General features: G+C 44.4%; 1 protein-coding gene across 2 annotated transcripts in view; it reads right to left on the minus strand.

The window, feature by feature from the left end:
- The window catches only part of SLC25A42 (solute carrier family 25 member 42), a 105,713-nt gene that overhangs the window by 10,973 nt on the left and 68,439 nt on the right, over positions 1-26,301 (minus strand). For both annotated transcript variants that reach the window (XM_077475466.1, XM_077475467.1), the window contains exons 6-7: positions 23,927-24,043; positions 12,358-12,509 (exon numbers count right to left, since the gene is read on the minus strand). In XM_077475466.1, coding sequence (XP_077331592.1) covers positions 12,358-12,509; positions 23,927-24,043 — 269 coding nt within the window. The remainder of the gene's footprint in view (positions 1-12,357; positions 12,510-23,926; positions 24,044-26,301) is intronic.

Consider the following 26,301-nt stretch of genomic DNA (forward strand, 5'->3'; position numbering starts at 1 on the left):
ACCCGGAATCATCCTCACTGTCCAAATGGTCCTGGTCAGCCACGTCTGATAGGTCAGAGCAGGGGTCTCCAGCCGCAGCATGGCCCGAGTCTGCATCAGAGCTCTCCCCAGAGGACGAGGGGGGGGGCCTCTTACGTGCACCTTTTCTGCCATATGCCACCTCTATCTTAGCAACATAGGAGTCAAGGACCGCCGCCAGGGTGTCCATGTGCACAGCGCTAACTGCAGGTGACCCGGTTGCTATAGCCTGGATTTCAGGGGAAGAAACACCAGCTTCTGAAGCCATGCCGACCCTAGCCTGTCTGCTGCCTGCAAGGGGACTTAGGACAGTTAAGGTCCCACCCTCCTGCTGGCGCCACATGGGGGGGGGGGGGAGGGGTTACTAAGTGCTAAACTCACCACCCTGGGGCGTTCTGTGATAGCCACAGCAGTGCCTGTAGTCCCTAGGAGGTTCCCAGTTGCAGAGAGGAGAAAACTGTCAGCAGCAGCAGCTCCCACCAGCGGTGCAACGATCTGCAGAGCAGCTTCAGCATTCAGCAAGAGCCATCCAGCGTTCTGCACACACACAGTGGATACAGGAAGCAGCTAGAGATAGCACACGTAATGCTGCCACAAGAGGCCAGCGGTGAAAAAAGCACTCAGGCTTTAAGAAAATGGCCGCCAATGTAAATCAATAGGAATCCTAAGGAAAATGGCTGCTGAAGCTCACCAGGGCAATTTATAGCTTTCCCAAATCCAAGATGGCCGCCGGAACGGCACCATGCGGTGAAAGAGCAAAAAAATAAAAAACGTGCTGTCTGCTAACGGTCAGAACAACCTCCAGAAACATGTTTTTGGGACCCCCAGACCTGGACCAATGCCAGCCGCACAGACCCCCACAGGTGAGAAACAGCGACCCAAACACACAAACCGCCCGCAGCACATGCAGCCACCCCCCTCAGAGGGGGGAAGGAGGGGTGATGGGGACTTGGGAGAGAAGATAGGGAGGTGAGGTGGCTCTCAAATCGACCCCCCCAGGGAATGCCCAGCTGCTCACCCCACCGAAGCAGGGAGAGCCGTACTTACCAGTCCTGAAGAGCTGGGAGACATTCCATCACAGACCCACTCCTGCGCAGTTACAGGATGACTGCTGGCCTCTGTATACTGTGATCCAGACATCAATAGTCCGGTCATATGTATACCCCGGAGCATTGAAGCTCACGACCACCTCTGGAGCTGAGGCATGTCGTGGCCTGCCGAGCCTTAGCTGCGGCCTGCTCACGCTCAATGGCCGGACTGGGGAGACTACAAGGATATCATTAACCAGCCTGTCACCCAGCCGGCAGTTGATAGAAGATCTCAGGATCTTTCATCTTGCGCAAAAAGCAGCAACCCTGCAGCAAAAGTATGGACCGAGAGGCCCACAGGGTTTCCTAGGTCATCCTCTTTGCTAGGCAAAATAAAAACTGAAGCTGCTGGGAGCAGTGGGAAGGGTTGATAGCACGGGGCCCGTGCCCTGGGACGGGATTAAAGTTCTGTGTATTGTGTAACAATTTTGCCTAGTTTCTCCTAATGGCAGGCTATACAACCCATTTAGTTACAGAGAGGAGCTGTGTCGGTCGGTGAATATAAGAGAAATAGGATTTTTATAACAGCTTACCTGTAAAATAATTTTCTTGGAGTACATCATGGGACACAGCGCACCATAGTAATTACTATGTGGGTATATAGGCACCTTCAGGTGATTGACACTGGTATACCCAATACAGGAAGTTCACTCCCTATATAACCCCACCTACTTGGAGTACCTCAGTTTTTGTAGCAAAGCAATATACAGTGCCTTGCGAAAGTATTCGGCCCCCTTGAACTTTTCAACCTTTTTCCACATTTCAGGCTTCAAACATAAAGATATAAAATTTAAATTTTTTGTGAAGAATCACCAACAAGTGGGACACAATTGTGAAGTGGAACGAAATCTATTGGATTTTTGAAACTTTTTTAATAAAAAAAATGAAAAGTGGGGCGTGCAAAATTATTCGGCCCCTTTGCGTTAATACTTTGTAGAGCCACCTTTTACTGCGATTACAGCTGCAAGTCGCTTGGGGTATGTCTCTATCAGTTTTGCACATCGAGAGACTGAAATTCTTGCCCATTCTTCCTGCAGCTCGAGCTTAGTGAGGTTGGATGGAGAGCGTTTGTAAACAGCAGTTTTCAGCTCTTTCCACAGATTCTCGATTGGATTCAGGTCTGGACTTTGACTTGGCCATTCTAACACCTGGATACGTTTATTTGTGAACCATTCCTTTGTAGATTTTTCTGTATGTTTGGGATCATTGTCTTGTTGGAAGATAAATCTCTGTCCCAGTTTCAGGTCTTTTGCAGACTCCAACAGGTTTTCATCCAGAATGGTCCTGTATTTGGCTGCATCCATCTTCCCCTCAATTTTAACCATCTTCCCTGTCCCTGCTGAAGAAAAGCAGGCCCAAACCATGATGCTGCCACCACCATGTTTGACAGTGGGGATGGTGTGTTGAGGGTGATGAGCTGTGTTGCTTTTACGCCAAACATATCGTTTTGCATTGTGGGCAAAAAGTTCGATTTTGGTTTCATCTGACCAGAGCACCTTCTTCCACATGTTTGGTGTGTTTCCCAGGTGGCTTGTGGCAAACTTTAGACAAGACTTTTTATGGATATCTTTGAGATATGGCTTTCTTCTTGCCACTCTTCCATAAAGGCCAGATTTGTGCAGTGTACGACTGATTGTTGTCCTATGGACAGACTCTCCCACCTCAGCTGTAGTTCTCTGCAGTTCATCCAGAGTGATCATGGGCCTCTTGGCTGCATCTCTGATCAGTCTTCTCCTTGTCTGAGCTGAAAGTTTAGAGGGAAGGCCAGGTCTTGGTAGATTTGCAGTGGTCTGATACTCCTTCCATTTCAAAATGATCGCTTGCACAGTGCTCCTTGGGATGTTTAAAGCTTGGGAAATCTTTTTTGTATCCAAATCCGGCTTTAAACTTCTCCACAACAGTATTAAGGACCTGCCTGATGTGTTCCTTGGTCTTCATGATGCTCTCTGCGCTTTCAACAGAACCCTGAGACTATCACAGAGCAGGTGCATTTATACAGAGACTTGATTACACACAGGTGGATTCTATTTCACCATCAGTCATTTAGGACAACATTGGATCATTCAGAGATCCTCGCTGAACTTCTGGTTCTGGTTTGCTGCACTGAAAGTAAAGGGGCCGAATAATTTTGCACGCACCACTTTTCAGTTTTTTATTTGCTAAAAAAGTTTCAAAAATCCAATGGATTTCGTTCCACTTCACAATTGTGTCCCACTTGTTGGTGATTCTTCACAAAAAATTAAAATGTTATATCTTTATGTTTGAAGCCTGAAATGTGGCAAAAGGTTGAAAAGTTCAAAGGGGCCGAATACTTTCGCAAGGCACTGTAGTTAAACCCCAGAAAAGAGGGGAGAGACCTCTGTATCCCATGATGTACTACACGAAAAGGATTTTACAGGTAAGCTGTTATAAAAATCCTATTTTCTTTATTATACATCATGGGACACAGGTCACCTTGATGTATGCCTGTCCTTTCTTAGGACCTTTGGGCAGAACAAAGAACACATCAGTCTTCTGAATCTGAGCAGTCGTTTTTAAATAGACTTTGACCGCTCTCACCACATCAAGACAATGTAGTGACTTCTCTTCCCTGGAACATGGTTTTGGAAAAAAAGATGGCAGAACAATATCTTGGTTCAGGTGAAAACCTGAGACCACTTTTGCCAAAAAATCTGGACGAGGACGCAACACCACTCTGTCCTCATGAATAATCAAGTATGGCTCTTTATAAGAAAAAGCAGCCAAATTCAGAAACCCTCCTTGCTGAGGATATAGCAACCAAGAACACCAGCTTCATTGTCAGAATATACTGTATCGGTTCAAATGGCTGTTTTTGTAACAATGACAAAACTAAGTTCAAGTCCCAAGGGCTGAAAGGTGATTTAACTGGTGGATTAACCCGCATCACCCCTTGTATAAAAACCCAGACTAAAGAATGTGTAGCAAGCCATCTTTGAAATAGGACTGATAAAACTGAGACTTGGCCCCTTAATAGTACTTAAGGCCAACTTCATCTCTACCCCAAATTGTAGAAAAGCAAGAATTCTGCCTATGATATATCTCTGAGGGTGTCAACCCTTGGATTCACAAACCTAAGCCCTCTAGACTCTCCAATATATAGTTCTGTATGCTGGCTTCCTTGCATTAATCAAGGTAGAGATAACTGACCCGCAAAGCCAACGTTTCTTTAGAATGTGGGTTTCAATATCCAAGCTGTTAAATTTAGCATTCGTAAAGTAGGATGGAATATCAGCCCCTGTGACAACAGGTCTGGCAGTAATGGAAGGGACCATGGATCCTCCACTGCCATCTTTACAAATTCTGCATACCATGACCTTCTGGGCCACGCTGGTGCTACCAGAATTACCGGCTTTCTTTCCAGCTTGATCCTGCAAAGAAGTCATGGCAGAAACTGAATAGGGGGGGATGCATAGATCAGCAACGCATCATGCGAGGGGATCCCTTGTCCTGGACACAAAGTTGACTAACTTTATGTTGAATCTGGACGCTAGTCGATCTATGTCCGGAGTACCCCATCTTTGGCAAACAGCCTGAAAAATTATGGGGTGAAGAGACCATTCCCCCGGGAATAACTTCTGGTGACTCAGGTAGTCCGCCTGCTAATTCTCTACTCCCGGAATGAAGACTGCCGATAGGCATGGAACATTCCGTTCTGCCCAAGTTAGAATCTGGTTCACCTCTGTCTGCGCTGCAAGACTCTTGGTGCCCCCTTGTCGATTGATATAAGCCACAGCTGTGGCATTGTTGGATTGGATCCTGACAGGACAATCCCTTAACCTGAAAGTCCAAGCCTTCAGAGCCAGACGCACTGCCCAAATCTAGGATGTTGATGGGCAAGGCTCTTTCGGTTCTTGACCACTGTCTCTGGACAGTTGTCTTTGCTAGTACTGCTCCCCAGCCTAAAAGGCTGGCATCTGTAGTTACCACTTTCCAGATGACTGAACTAAAGGATTTTTCCCTTCAGCAGATTCTGGGCTAGTAACCACCAACTGAGGCTTTGGGACACCCTTGGGGACAGCCGCATTGGCAAGTTTAAAGCTTGGATCGTTTTGTTCTAAGCAGACAGAATACTGTTTTGCAACAGTCTCGAATGGAACTGGACATAGAGAATTGCTTCGAATGAAGCCACCATCTTTCCTAACAACCTCATGCAAAGGCGAATGGAGGGATCTCCTTTCAACCTGACCATCCGAACCAGCTCTCTTATGGAGCTGATTTTTGCCGGAGGCAAGAACACCTTTTTCTGGGCTGTGTCTATGATGAGGCCCAAAAACTCCAGCTTTTTTTTGCGGTTTTAAGGAAGACTTCTCTAGGTTGAGAGTCCAACCCAGACTTTCCAGGTAACTGATTGTAATGCGTACACTTTGCTCCAAATGAGCCACCGACTGGTAAATTAGCAATAGATCATCTAGCAACACCAAGACTGTTATGCCCTGTGCCCCTAACCTGGCTAGAGGTGGGGCCAGCACTTTTGTGAACACCCGGGGTGCTGTAGCTAGCCTGAAGGGCATGGCTACAAACTGAAAATGCTGCTGTTCTACTTCGAACCGCAGAAACCTTTGGTGAGCAGGAAATATAGGGACATGCAGATATGCATCCCTGATGTCGATAGATGCCAGAAGTTATCTTCCTTGTAGGATAGAAACTACTGATCTGATCGACTCCATGCGACAGGAGTGGATTTTCAGGAACGGATTTCGATTCTTTAGATCTAGAATGGGTCTGACATCTCTATTCGGTTTTGGTATCGTAAAGAGGTTTGAATAAAACCCCAAACCTTGCTCTTCTGTTGGGATCTGTATGATCACCCCGAGCCAGTAATCGATTTAAACAAAGATTGCTTTTTTCCTGGATCTTTGGGAACGTTTGATCTCAGAAAACGAGAAGGTGGAAACTCGAAATCCTAGTTTGTATCCTAGAGAAACTGTGGAGATGAATTTCCTCTTGCCAGACTTCCGAGTATTGCAGAAGTCTTCCCTCCACTCTGGCGAAGGGGGGGGGGGGGGTGCCTCTTCATAATGAGGCTTTAGAATTCTGCAAATTGGCCCCAGGCCTTCTTTTGTGCCTGGGCCTGACCCTAGAGCCTGATGGAGGAGGCTGTTGCCACTGCCTAGAGGTGGATGCCCCTGGCGCAGGAGAAAAAGTCTAAAAGTTTAAATGAAGGACGTTTATAAATTTCTTTTGACTGGCAAAAGAGTACTCTTCTCACTAGAAATCATTTGGATGTATTTGTCCAAATCATCCCCAAATAGCCAATCCCCATGAAAAGGAAAGCATTTGTGCATTGTCTACTGGACAAGAAACTTTTATTCACACAGGAAATTGCAGCATCAACTGCTGGTACATTCAATTTTTTCGTGAATTTCTGCTCCATAGGAGAGAGAAGGGAGAATCTCTTTGGAGGGAGAAAATGCTTATCCAGGTGATCCCATTCGGTATAAATAATCTTCCTTCTAGGCCCTGCAGGGCGAAGTAAAATGCATCTTCAGTCACGTATACAGGGGCTGAAGTGTGAGAAGCAATTGCACCACCAATTGGTTCCAATGACTTGCCCTGGTTTGCCATATCTGGTATCTCAGGAGAGGATGACAATGTGGAAGCATGACTGGAGTTCCCAGCGCTTGGGGGGGGGAATTTTTGGTACCTTTGAGGTATCTCTTTTGAAAGAGATAGTGCTATGCACAAAAGCAGAGGCACTAAATAAATTCACTACTTGCTAAGCAATAGTCTAGCAATACAATACCGCTATAAAGATCAGCTTGGTGCTGAGTAACAATGTATTTCCTGTACTGGAAATGCCTGTATACATCCCTTACGTGCCCCAGCAATCCTGTGTCATGTGCGTTTCAGGCTTCCATCTCTTCAGTTGCTCCGATAGAGATCTTCTGACAGAGTAAGCGTCTGTTTTAACAAGCATCAGGTGTGAGCCTGCTTGGCACCCTCAGTGTCTGCATGTCCACAAGGACGCTACATCCCGCACATGGTGCTGCCTGCTTTAAGCCAAGCCCCTTTCTCCATTAGCCCACCTCCCCCTTGTTTCAAACGAACACTAGTCTGCGTGCGGACGGCATTCGAGTCTGCAAATGCAGACCTGTTGAAGAGGAGGCCCTCTGGCAAGAAAATACCAAGGTTTGTCATTTACTCCCTCTAGTGGAGATTTTAAGGCATACAACGACTTTTTACAGTTCCCATGCTTCTTTCCTTACCTTATCCACGCTGCAGGATACTGCTGTAAGACAGACAGATCCAAACTACACCCATCACAGCGGGCTGCGTCAGCAAACCTTCAAGGTCTGGGTCCCTTTGTAGGGGTTCCACTGAATGAATGAAATACTTGTATAGCGCACAATGCGAACTGAATCGCCTCTAGGCGCTGTGGCGAGCTTTGATTATCTGCTAAAAGAGGAAGGTCTTGAGTTTTTTCCTAAAAGCCAGGTGATTTTCTTCCAGGCGGATGTTGATTGGTAGAGCATTCCATAGCCGAGGCCTTTGGACAGCGAATCTCCGATCCCCCTTGGATTTATACCGGGCTTTGGGCACGAGGAGGAGGTTTTTGTTGGCTGATCGAAGACTGCGGTTTGGTGTGTAATGATTTATTTTCTCCATTAGGTATTGCGGAGCTTCTCTATGCACGCATTTGTGGGTGAGGCAAAGGGTCTTGAACGTGATCCGATTTTTTACGGTTAGCCAATGTAAGCTCCTCAGCGAAGGAGAGATGGATTCCCAGGGTTTTTTTCCTGTTATCAGCCTTGCCGCCGTGTTTTGGATCAGTTGTAATCGCGCAAGTTGATATTGTGGTAATCCTATGTAAAGCGAGTTTGCGTAGTCCAGTCGTGAATTGATTGTTCCAACTACCGCTGCTTTGTCATTCTTTGGGATAAAAGGGATGAGTCTGTGAAGCAGATGGTGAGATCCACTGACTACAGATCCTATTTGCGCATCCATTGACATTTGTGCGTCTAAAATAACCCCGAGACTCTTCGCTTTGGTCTTTGGGGAGATAGTCTGCCCAAAGACAGTGGGTGGAGACCAGGAGGTTTTGGTTGCGGGCTTATGATTTGGGTGCAAGATAAGAAGCTCTGTCTTTGATTCGTTCAGCTGGAGGGAGTTAGTGGTCATCCAGTCCTCTATTGATTTGAGACAGTTTAAGTTGTTGTTGGTGATCTTTTTTTCCATTGATCCGGTAATAAAGTTGCGTGTCGTCAGCGTAAGAGTGGAAGCAGAGATCTGAGCATCTGATGATTTGGAGGAGTGGGCGAATGTAAATGTTGAAGAGAAAGGGTGATAAAGGAGAGCCTTGAGGGACTCTGCAGGTGACTGCCCGAGTTTCGGAGAGGAATTTTCCTAGTTTTACTGTCTGTGACCGATTTCCTAGGAAGGACGCGAACCATTGGAGATCTATGTCTTGGACTGTGAGTCGGACGAGTAGAGTATTGTGATCTACTGTATCAAACTCTGCACTTAGGTCTAGCAGTACGAGACACGGCTCTCCGTCATCCGCTGCTTCGAGGGCGTCATCCCAAATCTTGAGGAGAGCTGTTTCTGTTCCATGATCTGGGCGGAAGCCTGATTGCAGCGGGTCCAGGAGTTTGTGAGTATCCAGGTGTAGTTGTAGCTGATGTACTACAGCTTTCTCCATGATCTTAGAAATGGTGTTGAGGCTTGTAATTGGCCTACGGTTGTTTGGATCCTGAGGGTCCAGGCTTGGTTTCTTGAGTAGAGGTTTGATGATGCCTTGTTTGAGGATGCTGGGAACAATCCCTTCGTGGAATGATCGGTTTATGAGGTGGATTATGGTTGGAGCCACGATGTCGGAGCATTCTTTCAGTAGTTTTGTGGGGATGATGTCAATAGGTGAGGTACTGTCACGCAGTTTATTAATGATGATTTTTGCGGTGTCTACAGTAATTGAGGATAGTGAAAATTTCGGCGGTTGCGGTAGGTTGGTGCAGACATCCTCTTTATGTATTTGCTGGCTGAGGTTGGATGTTTTCTTCTGACAAATTGTTTCCCTGATGGTTTTGACTTTATCGATGAAAAAATCCGACAGTTTGTCACAGTAATCCTGGGATTCGCTTTCTGGGGGTCCTAGGCACACCGGATTCATTGATTGATTAACCAATTTAAACAGTCCCCGTGGTTGGTTTGCGGGCATTGAGATTGTATATGAGAAGTGGTCCTTTTTGGCTTTGAAGATTGCTTTCCGATAATTCTCTGTGAGACCTTTGTAGTTAAAGTGGTTTTCCTCTGTGGTATTTTTTCTCCATGATCTTTACGCTCTTCTGCGTTCTTGCTTTAGTACGGCGAGGGAGCTATTAAACCATCCAGAGTTTTTCTTCCTGATGAGAGCCCTGCGTTTTGGTGCTACCGAGTCTGCTGATTGCAGCAATGCCCTGTTCAGGGAGTTGAGCGTTTCCTCCGTAGAGTGGTTTAAGGTTATTGTAGTTATCTTGTTGGACAGAGTGGATTTGAAGGATTCGGAGTACAGTTTTTTATGCGATCTGGTCCAGTGCGTTGTTGTTACAGGTTTCCGTTTTTCGTTGGTGATGTTGGTAGCTATTTTGAATTTGATGGCGTGGTGATCAGTCCATGGCAGAGTTATGTTGTCGATTATGTTGACGTCAATGTTCTGTTTGAAAATGAGGTCCAGGGTGTGTCCTGACCCATGCGTGGGAGTCTTTATCAGTTGCTGGAGACCCAGTTCTTCTAGTTGATTGATGCAGGCAGTCGCGATGGGGTCTTTAGGCTCGTTTGCCCAAAGGTTGAATTCTCAGAGTGCCAGGAAATTTTTGAATTTTAGGGTGTGCATTGCAAAGGATTCTGTGAGGGGTGAAAGAAGATTGGACTTTGGTCCCGGTGGTCTGTAGCACAGTAGAATATGAGTGGTGTCATGGGGTGTTGGTTGAAGATGTAGCGTCAGGGTTTCCATAAAAGGCACTGGGTTCTGAGATGATGGTTTAGTGAGATCCAGGTGACCGTTAAAGATCACTGCTAGGCCTCCTCCTTTTTTCCCTATCCAGTGTTCGGTTAGGATCCTGTAGTTTTCCGGCACCAATTCGGTGAGGATGGTGTTGCAGTCAGAGGTTAACCAGCTTTCGGTGATGAAGAGGCAGTCTACATTGTTCTCGATGATGAAGTATTGTACTTCCAGTCTATGTTTGACTGCAGACCTGGCGTTGATCAAGGCGCAATCTAATTGTAGTGGTTGAGTAGAGTCTTCCTGTGGTTGGGAGCTGCTTGTTGTCCGGTTTTTAATAGTTGTTCTCTTTGAAGTATTTTTTGTATGGAAGATGGCAATGTGGTGTTGATGTTCCTTAGGCTGTGCAGAACTTCAGCTGAGTATTTGAAGTAGCACATGGTTTGTGGATGCTGTTGATGGTACTATGGGCCTAAGATGATGATCCTGATCAGGGTATTGATCCTGAGGAGGGGCTAGGTATCAGACTTGCCGCCGTGCTTGAGGCTATTAGCGCGCAAGTTGATCAGGGGATGCCTATATGGATGCGGAAGGAGTTGTTGTATTCGGGTTGCTGGCTGTTCCGGCTACCTTTACTTAAGGTGAAGGTCTCCGCTCAGAAAAGAAGTCTGGCTGTGATCTGGAATAGTCGTCCTAGGATAGCGTGAAAAATGGAATGGAGGCCGGAGGTAGGGGTATGCTAACCTACGGTTGTTCCGGATTGTTCCAGAGGAAGGTGAAAAACCCCCTGACAGTAGCAGCCAAACGCACCAGTGGGGCAAAAATTCACTCTCTTGGACCTGTATTAGCACCCTTCCAGGAAAAACTTTAGGTAATGTAGGCATAACCAAAAAGTCCTGGGTCCCGGGGTCCAGTCCTGCAAAGAGAGGCGTTACAGGCAAAAACCTTGTGCTTTGTATAAGAGGCCCGGGTACCATCCACCTTGGCTGCAGTGGCACCTTGGACGGATCTGGTCTATGGAGGCTGTTTAAATCCACAAGGATCCCTCCAGTGGAGCTCTTCAGAGCACATCTTTACTCGTGACTAACACCTTAGACACTGGCGAAAAAACGGAGATACTCCTGGTAGGAGGAGGGGTTATATAGGGAGTGAACTTCCTGTATTGGTTAGACCAGCATCTATCACCTGAAGGTGCCTATATACCCACATAGTAATTACTATGATGCTCTGTGTTCCATGATGTAAGAGAAGGAAATAAAATCTGAATAAAAAAAAAAAGAAAGAAAAAAAAAAAAAAAAGAAAAAAGGAAGAAGCAGAAGGAGGAGAGCAATATAGGGTACCGCAGGTAATGTGTTTGAGGCACTGTATATAACGAGGCACTGAGAGCAATAGCAAGGCATGAGGCACAGCATGTTCCAAATATGTAGAAGGCACTGTTTTAAGAGAGGTATAGTATACAATGTATAAAAGTTCTACAAAATTAGGTGTAGGATGTGTTTAATCTCTTTCTCATAACCTGAGGCCAGTCACTTCACTGGGGATATGTAAGGGTTTACAATCAGTTTAAAGTGCATCAATGTCCTATCAGGCTTTACTGCTATCCAGAGCACTGATTTCCCCAAGAAGAAATGAGAGAATTTGCAAAAGAAAAGACAATAAAAAAGTGACAAAACGTTCTACTTAACTTTATATACATAAAAAAAAAAAAAAAAGCAGAGTCACCAGGGGCAGTAAAACATGACAGGAATTAGAATACTTCCCCACTTTGACAACTTAATAAAAATAAATAAAAGGGAGGTCAGGTATAGTTACACTTGCAATAGATCCTAAAAAGTGTACGGAGATCAAACAGAATACCCACCTAAACCTAACTAGTCTTAAAAAATTTCTTTTCCCCCCCTTTCTACCACCTATGCTGACTAACCTGTGTAAAAATGATGTATATACTTAGCTACTCTCAGCCGGCTCTGGTCCAGTCAAATGATCTGGCTCCCCTTTGTCAGCCAGTGGCTGCTGCAGGGAAAAGAAGGGCGCTCCGACAGTGGATGGGACATGGGGTGCCTATCGGTGAGGTCACCACTCCCAGAATTCCCAGCCATTTTGAAGCTCTCTCTCACTGGCCGACACAAAAGATCATGTGAGCAGACCTGGAGTGGGCTGAAAATAGGCAAGTATATACAGTACATCTTTTTGACGCAGGCTAGTCAGCATAAGTGTTAGGAGGGGGAGGTGACATTTTTACGATTAGTTAGGTTTAGGCTGGAATAATACTTTAAATGAGGCCAAAAAATCCCACCTTTTTTATTACATACCTGCATGCAGGTGCTTTAGTGTTTCATAGGTAAAGAAGCTGATTCCCGCATAAGGAATTACTCCTAGAATTGTGGGAGTGAACCCTCGGTACAGGGTCTTCAAGCCTTCTTCTTTTGACATACGTATAAAAACTTGGATGATGCTACTGTACCTGTAATAAGCACAGTTGATTTCATGAACATGGACGAAGACCATATTTTCTAATGTAGCTAGCAAACTGGGCCTATCTGCAATTTCAAGCTATTGTCTCGATTTAAAATCAGGTGCAGTATTAGTAAGCACAGATATACAGCGGCAAGAAAAGCCCCTTCATATTAACCGGTAATTTGCCATAAAATGTGATCTGATCCTCATCCAAGTCAGAAGAATAGAGAAACACACGGTGCTTAAGCTGATAAAACACAAAACAATTTGAATTTCTCATGTCCTTATTGGAAATGCCCATTAAACATTCGCAGTTCTGGGAGGAAAATATATGTGAACCCATAGACAATTACTTCAACAAAAGCCAATTGAAGTCTGTAGTTTGCACACCGATGTCCAATTAATGAAATTAGTTTGGAGGTGCGGTTTAGAGCTACTTTGATTGATAAGACACTGAAACATTTTACGACTATAAGAAACATTAGCTGATGTGAACCATAAGTCGCAAAAAGAAGCTCTCTGAAGACATCCAATCAAACGATCTGCATAAGACTGGAAAGAAAGATACAATGAAATCTAAAAGTGTTTAGGCATCCATCACTCGAAAGTTGAACAAATTGGCTATAGATAGACAGAATTTATTACTGTGGCTACTCTTTCTAGAAGTGGGCACGCAGTAAAGACGACTCCTAAAGCATAACACAGAATCCTTAATGTGGCAAGGAAGAACCCAAGAGTAACAGCTAAAGCTTGCTGTTTTCCCAAAGAGTGCCTTGGCAAATTGCAACACAACTGGGAATAGGTTTAGTGGACTGATGAAACAAAAGTTGAATTGTTTGGGAAGAATACTCAGAACTACGTAGGCCCGAAATGGGCACAGCTTACCAACATCAAAACATCATCCCAACGATGGGATTGAGTCATGCTTTGGGATTGTCTTGCTGGCTCAGGGCCGGGACCACTTGTCACCATTAAAAGGAAAATAAATTCCCAAGTGTACCAAAATATCCTACAGGATAATGTCACGGTGGCTGTCTGCCAACTGAAGCGAAGTAGAAGTTGAGTGATGCAGCAGGCTAATGACCCCAAGCTACAATGTAAATCCACCAAAGACTGATTTCAGAAAAAGAAAAACAGGATTTTTAAAACAGTTTACCTGTAAAATCCTTTTCTTTGATGTACATCAGGGGACACAGAGCCATGGTAGTTACTATGTGTGTTATAGGGCCACCAACAGGTGATGGACACTGGCACGCCCTAAGACAAGAAGTGCACTCCCTATATAACCCCTCCCATTACTGTGAGTACCTCAGTTTTGTAGCCAAGCAATACAAGCGTATACCAAGAAGGGAGGGACCTCTGCGTAACTTGATGTACATGAAAGAAAAGGATTTTACAGGTAAGCGGTTTTAAAAATCCTGTTTTGTTTTCATACATCAGGGGACACAGAGCCGTAGTACTTATGTGGGATCTCCCATAGCAATGGCAACTGAAGGGAGGGAGAAACAACAAAAAAGTATGGCAAAAAAAAGGCCAGAGGACTCATACTGCAGCCTGCAGTACACTGTGCCCAAAGGCAATATCCTCATGACCTTTAACATCGATTTGATAAAATCTGGTAAATGTATGAACTGAAGACCAAGTTGCGACCTTACAGATCTGAGCCATAGAAGCTTGATGATGCACCGCCCAAGAGGCACTGATCGCCCTGGTTGAGTGTGCTTTAACATGAAAAGGAGGAGTTTTCTTCTCTAAGTTATAAGCTTGAGCAATCACTTGACAAATCCATTTGGTAATTGTAGATTTTGATGCTGCCTGTCCCCTTTTTGGACCTTCTGGCAGTACAAACAAAACATCTGTTTTGCGAACCTGAGGGGGGTCGCCTTTAAATAGACTCTGATCGCTCTTACTACATCAAGGGAATGTAATGCTTTCTCTTCCCTAGATTGAGGCTCTGGGAAAAAATTAGGAAAAATAATATCCTGGTTTAAATGAAAAACTGTCACCACTTTTGGTAGGAATTCAGGATGAGGGCGCAAAACCATCTTATCCTTATGCATGATCAAATATGACTCTTTACAAGACAGAGCAACTTGTTCCGATACTCTTCTAGCAGAAGAAATGGCAACCAGAAAGATTATCTTTCTCGTCAAAAAAACCAAGGGAATTTCTTGTAAAGGCTCAAACAGCTGATTCAGCAAAGCCGATAAAATCAAATTTAAATCCCAAGGATTTAGAGGTGCCTTGATAGGGGGCATAAACTGTGTTACCCCCTGAATAAGCTACGCACCAAGATTGGGAAGCAAGAGGCCATTGAAAAAAAAACACTGACAAGGCCGGGATCTGGCCCTTGATAGAAGTCAAGGCCAGCTTCATTTCAGATCCCATGTGCAGGAACCAGGGATCCTGCCTATGACATACTTCCTGGGGTGCCAACCCCTGGATCCACACCAAGAAACATATGCCTTCCAGAATCTATAGTAAATGATTCTGGAAGCCAGATTCCTAGCATTAACCAAAGTAGAAACTACTGAAGGAGATAACCCACGATCCTTTAGAATTTGGGTTTCAATAGCCAAACCGTTAAAATTTAGCATTGGCAAACCAAGATCTTCTGGGCCACGCTGGGGCCACCAGAATCGCCTCCTTTTGTTCCTGCTGGATCCTGCGGAGAAGATGCAGAAGTAGCAGAACTGGAGGAAACGCATAGATCAGTGGGAACTGATCCCATGAGAAGACTTATGCGTCTGTTCTGCATGCTAGCGGATCCCTCGTTCTCAACACAAAGTTGTCAACTCCGTTGTTGAATCTGGACGTAAACAGGTCCACGTCTGGAATAGCCCATCTCTGACATATCGCTAGGAAGATGTTGGGATGAAGAGATCATTCCCCCGAAAAAAAATTGTTGGCGACTCAAGTAGTCTGCCTGCCAATTTTCTATTTCTGGAATGAAAAATTGCAGATAGGTAAGGAATGTTGTTTTCTGCCCAAGCTAGAACATGACTCGCCTCTTTTTCAGCTGCACAATTTCTCGTGCCCCCCTGGTGATGGATGTAAGCCACAGCCGTGGCATTGTCGGATTGAATCCTGATAGGACAATTCCGTAGCCTGACCGTCCAAGATTCTAGGGCCAGACGTACTGCCCGAATCTCCAAAATGTTGCTAGGAGAGGTCCTTTCTGACTTTCACCATCTCCCCTGGACAGAATCTTTTTCCAGGACTGCTCCCCAGCCTAGAAGGCTGGCATCTGTTGTCACCACTTTCCAGAATACTGGCAGAAAAGATTTCCCCTTTTGGAGGTTGCTGGATATCAACCACCAATTTAGGCTCTGATGTACTTCGGGAGCCAAGTGTATTGGAAAATCCAAAGCCTGAATCTTTTTGTTCCAGACCAATAGGATGGTGTTTTGCAGCAGTCTTGAGTGAAACTGCGCGTAAGGGACGGCCTCGAAGGAGGCCACCATTTTCCCTAACAATCTCATGCACAGCCGAATGGAAGGATTTTTCTTTGTTTTGAAAAGTTGAATTAGTCCTATAATGGAACTGATTCTTGACTGGGGTAAGAATACCTTCTTCTGTACGGTATCTATGACCAGCCCCAAGTACTGTAATCTCCTTGATGGTTTTAAAGAGGAAGTAAAGGCAAAAAAAAAAAAAAAAAAAAAAAAAAACACACCCTGCAAGGCAAAGGCATAACGAGCTAGTATGCATAGCATACTAGCTTATTATGAATAACTTACCTGAGAACGAAGCCCCCGAAGCGGTCCTCAGTCTTCCTCTTCGCCGCTGACATGTATCCCGGAGCGACTTCCGGGTCTCGCTGCTCCTGCGATTCGCCGGAGCCGCGATGACGTCACTCCCGTGCATGAGCACGGGAGCCGACACTCGCGGCGATATGAGTCTAAGATAAGAGTCTTATATGGACCTTGAGGGGAACTCCCACACCATTTTTTCGGCGTAGGGCTTGCTTTTAAGTCCATACCAGGTGATGGGGCCAGCGACGTGTCAATCTCGCCGCCGGAGGCAGCGACATTGACCTCCTGCGCTAGTCCCGGCTACCTGGAGCCGCGTTCATAATGAATGGACTTTCCTCAGCGTGTGGGCAAGTCCGTTCATTTCAAAAGTACGGCGGACTCCTGCCATAGTCCGGCGGACCTAGTCTGTCGGAAAAGTCTGCTTGTGTGTGGGCAGGTCCGCTCGTTCGGAAAGTCCGGCGGACTTTCTGGCAGTTTGTCCACCAGACCAAGTCTGCCGGATAGTCTGATCGGGTGTACGCGGCATTAGGGAACCTCTGATATCACCAGCTGGGATAATAGATGATCCAGAGCTAGAAAGAGAGACTTCTTTTTCTCTGGATCCCTGGGAACATTTGATCTTAGGAAACGAGGAGAGGGAGATTCTCAGAACTCTAGTTTGTAACCTAGAGAAACTGAAGAAGCCACCCATCTGTTTTTCATATTGTTCCTGCTAGATCTGTGAAAATTGCAGGAGCCTTCCCCCCACCCAAGCGAGCAGGGGCGCCCCTTCATAAGGAGGCTTTAGCATTCTGCTTTGTGGGCTTTCTGCCCCAAGATCTTTTTTGACCCTGGTGCTACCCTTGGGGTCTTCCCTTTGAACCCGACGGTTGAGGCTGTCGAGACTGCCTTGAGGCTGATGCCCCTGGCACAGGTGAGGAAGCAGGTTTAAAAAGGAGAAATGTTTAAACTTCTTCTTTACTGGTAAAAGAGAACTTTTCCCATTAGAGATCCTTTGGATGTATTTATCCAGATCATCTCCAAATAGCTGTTCACCATGAAAGGGGAAACTGGCCAAGAGTTTTTTTTTTTTTTTTTTACACAGTGCTTCGACTGACCAATTTTTTCAGCAATAGAACTCAGCGAGAATGCACTAGTCCAAGCATAAGCCGTGAGGCTTGAATGATAGAATCTTTCATATCATCTACTGTGAAACAGTGCGTCTGATACGCCGGCCCATTGCTGGGCCTGCTGATCAGGCAGAATCTTAAGTATCTCCACAAACTGTTCCTTAATGGACTGAGATACACCAATCTTTTTTTAGCCATGAATGAATAGGAAAAACTTCCCCAGATGGGGGAGGTTTTAATGATCCTAAACTAGAGGTGGGTTCATCAAGAGCCTGTGCTGCAGGCAGCAAAAAGGTCGAACAAACCAATTTAGTAAGAGAGTGCACATGCAACCTGTCTTGTGATGCTACTCCCTCTATATTAGGCTCTTCAGAAGAGGATATATTAGTATCTTCCAAATCTCTTGGACGATCTTCCAGATTCCCTGCCCCTTGCACCTCAAGAAGATCGTCCTGAGCACTAGATGGGGTTCTGCTACATTTAGACCCACTATGGAGAGGTATCATAGCACCAGTCTTCTTTTCCAAATTACAAATGGTAGAAGAGAAAACCTCCTGTGTGATATATACAGGGACTGAAGTGTCCAGCGCAGCTGCAACAGTCTCCCCTGACCAGCCGCATCACTCTCAGAGGAGGATGACATTCTTTTGGAAATGGATTTAGTTTTTTGTGAAACCATTGACCCTTTAGAACCCTTAGAGGAGTTCCTGGTCCCTCTTCCACTCATAGCCTGAAGCACAAAAGCAGAAGCACTACCAAAAAGAATGTACACTGCTAGGTTATAGTCCAGCGCTATAAGCTGCCATTAATACCTAGCCTGGTAAAGTAATAATTTGTCAAAAGGGAAATGCCTGTGTCATCAAACCTGAAGTAAGCCACCTCCTGCTCATGTGTCCCTCCACAGCCAGCAGCAGCTACACACACAGTGCTTTAAAAACTTCCTCCATGTGCGGCCAGTGTCTGATGCCATTAGCCCTGCCCCCGGCGCAGGGGTAAAAACCACCACTGAGCAGCCGGCAGTTTTTTTTTTATATATATATATATATATATATATATAAAAAAAAAAAGAATGCTTTCAGCATACAGTTCCCACGAAGGGGTTAACGTCAACATTGTGGGCGCAGGAGGAGAAACCAGTCCTCCCTTTCTTACCAGAGGATCTGCCTGCTCTGGCCGGAGGAGAAGGAGGAAATGATGGCTTCTGACAGCGCTGTTTCCAGCATCAGGCGGTGAGTGCTCCATACAGCCCCCAGTGGTGACACATAGGCATGACAACATTATAAACTTAAAAGGAGAAATTCATAAGAAAATCTCCACTTACCTTCCTGCCGCAGGGTTATCTGCGATAAATCCAAACTTCACCCTTCCCGTGGGCTCCAAACCTTCAGGAACAGGAGAACCTAGAGGTTACCCACAATCCTGGACCTGCAACAGCACCCTGCCAGTAAAAACTTTATGGCCTTACTACCAAAAAGTACTGGATCCCAGGGTCTAACTCTCTAAAAAGAGAAGCAGTCGCAAGCAAAACCTGGTTTCTTCGGACACGAGGCCTGGGTACCATTCCTAAGGCCCATTAAAGGACACTCAGCATGGCTAGCCCCAGCAAGGATTGCTTCCAGTGGAGGTCAGCACTCATACTCGTGACCAACACCTTAGACACTGGAGAAAAAAACGGAGGTACTCCGGGTAATGGGAGGGGTTATATAGGGAGTGCACTTCTTGTCTTAGGGCGTGCCAGTGTCCATCACCTATTAGTGGCCCTATAACCCACATAGTAACTACTATGGCTCTGTGTCCCCTGATGTATGAAAAGAAATGCACCTTTTGGAGTGGCTCAGTCAGAGCCTAGACTTTAACCCAACAGGTATGCAGTGGAATGAACTCAAGAGAGCCGTTCACACCAGACATCCTACAAATATGTCTGAGCTGAAGCAGTTGTGTAAAGCGGAATGGTCAAAAATTCCACCAAACCTTGTGCAGGTCTGATCTAGAGCTACTGAATGAGCTTGCTTGAAATCATTGCTGAAAAAAAATTAAATAAAAAAAAAAAAAAAAAAAAAGTTTGACCAGCTATTAATGCTAAGGGTTCACTTACTTTTCCCCCAGCTCTGTGAATGTATAACGGGTGTGTTCAATAAGGACACGAGAAATTAGAATGATTTGTGTGTCATCAGATAAAGCAAAATAAAGTGTTTGTCTATTGTTGCGACTTAGATAAGGATCAGATCACATTTTATGCCAAATTACTGCAGAAAACCAGTTAATTTCAAGGGATTTTTTTTTGCCACTGTAGATAGCTGTGTAATCACTTGCCGACCGCAGCACACAGATTTACGTTGGTAGAATGGCACGAGGAGGTGCAAAAGGGGCGTACCTGTATGTCCCTTCGAATTTTCCGTCTAGTGGGCGTGCCCGCGGGTCCTGCAAACTTGATGTTTGCCGTCGGCCCGCGATTGCGCCGAGGAGAGGCAGAACGGGGAGATGCCTATGTAAACAAGGCATTTCCCTGTTCTGCCTAGTAACATGACAGGGATTAACTGCTCCCTGTGATCGGGAGCAGTGATCTCTGTCATGTTGTAGTGAGCCCACCCCCTCTACAGTTAGAACACATGCAGGGAACACACTTAATCCCTCGATCGCCTCCTAGTGTTTAACCCCTTCCCTGCCAGTGTCATTTATACAGCATTTGTAGCTCTGATCGCTGTATAAATGTCAATGTTCCCAAAATAGTGTCAAAAGTGTCCGATCTGTCTGCCATAATGTCACAGTTCCGATAAAAAAAAAATTTAAAAATTCAAAATCACAGATCGCTGCCGTTACTAGTAAAAAAGAAAAATTAATAATAACCAAAAATATGTAGAATACATATCAGCCTAAATTGTGGAAGAAATTAGTTTTTTTTATATATTTTTTGGGGATATTATAGCAAAAAGTAAAAAAGAAATAAAAAATTATGCACTCTCCTCCCAAGGGAGGAGAGGAGCCAGTGACGAGTACTATTGCGTTTGTCTATCAGCACAATTGCAGCAGTGTGAGGAGCAACCACGCTGTGAGCGGCTGATCATTTTGCAATTAAGTGCAGATTACTCATAATAAATCCAACCCTTCTAATTGGTAGCAGTATCTGACAGCAGCAACATGATTTTACCATCAAACAGCATTACAAAACATTTGGACGGACTTGTGACGGACTTGTGCTGTGTAGTTGGGTGGATAGTGGCAGCTGACAGCATTAGCAAGATTTGGTTACTGAACAATTATTATTGCACAATTTCTGGATGGACTTGTGATATTAATGAGGAACTTCTAGAGTTTTTTTGATTTATGTTGCTATATTCTTTGAATCAGTGATTGCATTCAGTGATCTAGTCATTGTCACCATTGGTATTTTTTTGTTCATCAGTACTAGCACTGGTGGATAACCATCTATTGATCTGTGGAGTATACCGTGGACTATTATATTTGCACTTGTGGTATATTATCAGCAATTCTATCGAATTGAACACGGATTTGTTTAGTTTGGAATATGGAGCATCACATGTGCATATTTTTCAGCACATAATGAATATTTTGTGTTTAGCACTTATTCACTTATCACTTGTGCCCTGATTAAGAGGTTAATTAGAACGCATCATTATTACTTTATTTTTTTTCCACTGTGTCTGATCATCACTAGACTGGTTGCAGCTTAATTATTTATTTATCTTTTAGCCATTATCTGTATTGGAGTATTCATCTCAGCACTTTAGTACATTTTATTTTAAAAAGTAAAAAATAATGCTTGTTTTTCAAAATTGTCGGTCTTTTTTTGTTTATAGCGCAAAAAATAAAAACCGCAGGTGATCAAATACCACCAAAATAAAGCTATTTGCGGGGGGGGGGGGGGGGGGAGAGGATGTAAATTTTGTTTGGTTACAACATTGCACGACCACGCAATTGTCAGCTAAAGTGACACAGTGTCGAATCGTAAAAAATGCTCTGTCAGGAAGAGGGTAAATCCTTCCAGCGCTGAAATTTAGGCCAATTTGTAGTCCGATACATATTTTTGTTAAAATAAAATCCCAAAAAAGCGTTTATTGATTGGTTTGCGCAAAAGTTATAACAAAATAGGGGATAGATTTATGGAATTATTTATGGAATTATTTTTAGTGGGACTGCGACATTGCAGAGAACAGATCAGACACCCAACTGGTATTGACACTTTGAGAACCAATGACATTATTACAGTGATCAGTGCTAAAAATATGCACTGCAATTGTACTAATGACACTTGCAGGGAAGGGGGTTAACTGTGTTCCCGCAGTGTGTTTCTAACTGTGTGGAGGGATGGGCTGCCTGGGACAACGCACAGATCTGTCTTTCTGCATAGCAGACAGGCAAGATGTGTGTGAGATCCCCTGTCAGAACGGAGATCTGCCTTATTTACTATGGCAGATCCCCGTTCTGTCACTGCGGGGAACAATTGCAGGCGTCCGGCGTACATAGAGTCCGCTGGACTCGATGATTGGCTCCCCTGTTGGCAAAAGGGCGTATGTGCCCACAGATAGCCGTGTAAGAGCCGACGTACCGGTAGAGCGATTCGCGCAGCCGAACCAACCTGCCGCAGTTTAACTGCAGTGGCTGGTCGGCAAGCGGTTAATCTTCTGCACAATTAAAGTAAAAGGAAAATCGAAATGGCTGCAAATACAGATAGATCTCCAATCAGACATTTCATGCAAGAGTTCCAGAGTAAATTTGCAAACTCTGGTCGGGTCTGTATACCTCGGAACCTGTTTAGTAGAGTCCTCCTGGAAGATTTGTTACTCATCTATTGAATGTCACAATACAGCAGTTTTTAGGACATGTGTATTTTTATACACTACCAGTGAGGGAAAAAAAGTATTTGCTCCCCTGCTGATTTTATACGTTTGCCCACTGACAAATGATCAGTCTATAATTTTAATGGTAGGTTTGTTTCAACAGTGAGACAGAATAACAACAAAAATATCCAGAAAAAAGCATTTAAAAAAAAATATATATATTGTATTGGACCCCTTTGCAAAACATGACTTAGTACTTGGTGGCAAAACCCTTGTTAGCAATCACAGAAGTCAGATGTTTCTTGTAGTTGGCCGCCAGATTTGCACACATCTCAGGAGGGATTTTGTCCCACTCCTCTTTGCAGTCCTCTCCAAGTCATTAAGGTTTCGAGGCTGACGTTTGGCAACTCAGACCTTCAACTCCCTCCACGCATTTTATATGGGATTAAGGTCTGGAGACTGGCTAGGCCACTGAATCATTCAGATGTTCATTAACAAACTTCAGACGGGCCTGCACATGTGCTTTCTTGAGCAGGGGGGACCTTGCGGGCGTTGCAGGATTTCAGTCCTGCACAACTTAGTGGGTTACCAATTGTTTTCTTGGGGACTAAGGTCCCAGCTGCCTTGAGATCATTGATAAGATTCTCCCCTGTAGTTCTGGGCTGATTCCTGGCCGTTCTCATGATCATTGATACTCCACGAGGTGGGATCTTGCATGGAGCCCCAGACCGAGGGGCTTCATGCAAGATCCATACAGTTTTGTGTTTCTTCCATTTGCAAGATCCATACAGTTGTTTTGTGTTTCTTCCATTTGCAAATAATCGCACCCGTTGTCACCCTCTCACCAAGCTGCTTGGTGATGGTCTTGTAGACCATTCTAGCCTTGTGCAGGTCCACAATCTTGTAACCCGACATCCTTGGACAGCTCTTTGGTCTTAGCAATGGCAGAGGGATTGGAATCTGATTGATTGCTTCTGTGGACAGGTGTCTTTTATACAGGTAACAAGCTGAGATTAGGAGCACTCCCTTTGAGGTAGTGCCCCTAATCTCAGTTCTTTGCCTATATAGAAGACACCTGGGAGACAGAAATCTTTCTGATTAATAGGGGATCAAATACTTATTTCACTCATTAAAATAGACATCAATTTGTAACTTTTTTGAAATGTGTTTTTCTGGATATTTTTGTTATTCTGTCACACTATTAAAATAAACCAACCATTAAAATTACAGACTTATTATTTCTTTGTCAGTGGGCAAACATACAAAATCATCAGGGGATCAAATACTTTTTTCCCCTCACTGTATGCTATGCCATTTTTAAAAGGTGAAGTTCACTTTTTGGGAAAAAAATAAGTCTGCAGAAAAAAAATTAAAATAAATGTGTATTCATAATTTTTCCCACAGGAGCCTGGAAAGCATTGCAGCTGTTATCAGTAGATCACAGGTGCAATGCCTGGCTCATGAAGACTCTCAGCATAGTTGTCTGCCCATACCTCCTGTATGGGCAGGCAGTTACTGAAAGTGGGAAGATCAATGAACTTTAAGAGTGCTCACCAGTGCCCTCACAGTTCATTGAGAACTACATGGCATCCGACGAAATGATGGACAGTAGTTGTAAAACTCTGTAAATGAACAAAGCAGCTGTGTGGGTGGGACTGCTGGAACATGTTACACCCAAACTACGGGTGTAACATGCAACATGCTCCCAAAGTTGAACATATCCTTTAACAATCCTTTATGTAAGTAAACGTTTTAACTTACATTTCCTTTGGTGTCACAGCCATGCGTGCACGAACAAGATCCAGCGGGTAGGTTAACATGGCAGCTGTCGTACCCGCAAGAGATCCTGCAAGGAGGCGAGGGATTGGGGTCAAAGTACTGTGGGGGAGAAAAAAAAAAGCAGAAAGAAATTGCTGAGAATATAACAGAGGACTTATAGAAATGAGGAAAAGAGATGTGAAGGTTAGCACATAGTTCTGTTGTCCAGCAGAGTAGAACTAAGGTCACGCTGACAATGCTGCTTCAAATTTTAGTGCAGAGCAGGAAGTGCTGTCAACCCACACAAGAAAGTTAGGCGACTATTGGATTTCTGGCAGGATTAACAAATGTGGGAAAATGTGCATGCCTTGCAGAGATACACTCTATGTGTTTTATTTTTGCCCATACAATCTTTTAGCAAACTAGCATTAGCAGCTATATTACTAGATCAGCAAGTTTAGGGGGAACCAAACATTACCCATCTGGGGTGGCCGTATGATTTGGCCATGGCAGCATTTGCACATCGGGAGAACATGTGTGTTTTTTTTTTTTTATATATTATTAAAATATAAACATAATGTATGTCATGGGCCCTCCAGCTGTTGCAGAACTACAAGTTCTGTGGGATAGAAAGTTACAAACATGATTCCAAAAGGCAGAGGAATGATGGTACTTGTAGTTCCGCAACAGCTAGAGGGCCATGCTGTATGTGATGCCATATCAGTTTGTACTATTAGCAATTCAAAAGGAAGTTTTTTTTTTTTTTCAATTGGTTTTCAACAGCCTGACACTTCTGCTTTGAAAGGGAGAGAATACAAGTAAATAAAACATCAAGCAAAATAATAAGATTTTTACGTTATACTTACCTGTAAAATGCTTTTATTTGAGCACATAATGGGACACAGAGTCAGGCTAATATTCATTACCTGCTGTGTTATACTTCATCATTAGGGGGAATGGACACTGGTAGACCAAAGGTCTTCAGACAGGAAGTGATCCCCTATATAACCCCTCCCATATAGGAAGCACTTCAGTTTTGTAGCAAGCACTGAATCCTCAAAAAAAAAAAAAAAAAAAAGAAGGGGGAGGGCTGTGTCCCATAATGTATTCAAAGAAAAGGATTTTACAGGTATGACAAAAATACAATTTTATTTTTCATACATCATGAGACACAGAGTCAGGCTAATATTCATTACCTGCTGGGACGTCCCAGAGCAATAGCCTTGAGGGGAGCGAGACACCCTGCCAAACAATAGCCAGAACTTACACGGCAGCCTGCAGTACACTGCAGCCGAAAGTCAAATCTTTGGCTGCTCGAACATTCACTTGATAAAATTTTGTAAACATATGCACTGAAGACCAGGTGGCAGATCCTCGGATCTCTGCAGATCTAGACAAATAAACCTTGACTTCCCGGACAACGTCCAAAGAATGCAGTCGTCGCTCTTCCGCCCAACGAGACTGAGAGAAAAAAAAAAAGAAGGCAAAATAAATATCCTGATTTAAATGAAAGGCCGACACCACTTTTGGCAAAAAGGATGTAACAGGTTGTAACACGACTCTGTCATGGTGAAGCATCAAATAAAGTTCCATGCAAGTTCCGACACCCTTCTAGCCGAGGTGATAGCCATCATGACTAGCCGAGGTGATAGCCATCATGAAGGCTAACTTGGGTGACAGCAAGTCTAATGGAATTTCCTTAATAGGTTCAAATGGCTGTTTCTGTAACACAGACAGCACCAAGTTCAAGTCCCAAGGATACATAGGTGACCTAATGGGAGGAAGCAAGTGAGTTGCCCCTTGCATAAAGGTTTGGATCACTGAAAGGGAGGCTAAAGGTCTTTGGAAAAATACAGATAGGGCCGAAACTTGACTTCTGATTGTACTCAAAGCCAATTTGATTTCCACAGCTGACTGTATTAAAGAAAATTCTCCCAACTCCCAAAAAATCCAGAAAATTCTCCAAATCACATTTTTCCGAAGACGCCATTTTCTGGTTTCACACCAAGCAGTATAAGTCTTCCAGACCTTATGATAAATGTTCATAGTGACAGCTTTTCTACCATTCACTAGAGTAGACACCACTGGTCCCAATATACCACGGTCCTTTAACACCCAGGCTTCCATAGCCATGCTGTCAAATTTAGAGACTGTAAATTGGGGTGGACTATAGGACCTTGAGACAGTAGATCGGGGCGAGGTGGAAGCAGTCATGGCCCGTCTATTCTCAGTCTCATAATCTCCGGGAATCAGGGCCTTCTAAGCCAGGCTGGTGCCACCAAATCCTGCGCAATAAATGTGGAAGGAGAGGGATCGAGGGAAAGCATAAACCAGGGAGTACTGGCTCCATGAAACTATCAGAGCATCTGCTCCAAATT

This window comes from Lithobates pipiens, unplaced genomic scaffold, assembly GCF_037356315.1.
Source record: "Lithobates pipiens isolate NorthernLeopardFrog02 unplaced genomic scaffold, aLitPip1_a1.2 Scaffold_13, whole genome shotgun sequence".
Taxonomy (NCBI): Eukaryota; Metazoa; Chordata; class Amphibia; order Anura; family Ranidae; genus Lithobates; species Lithobates pipiens.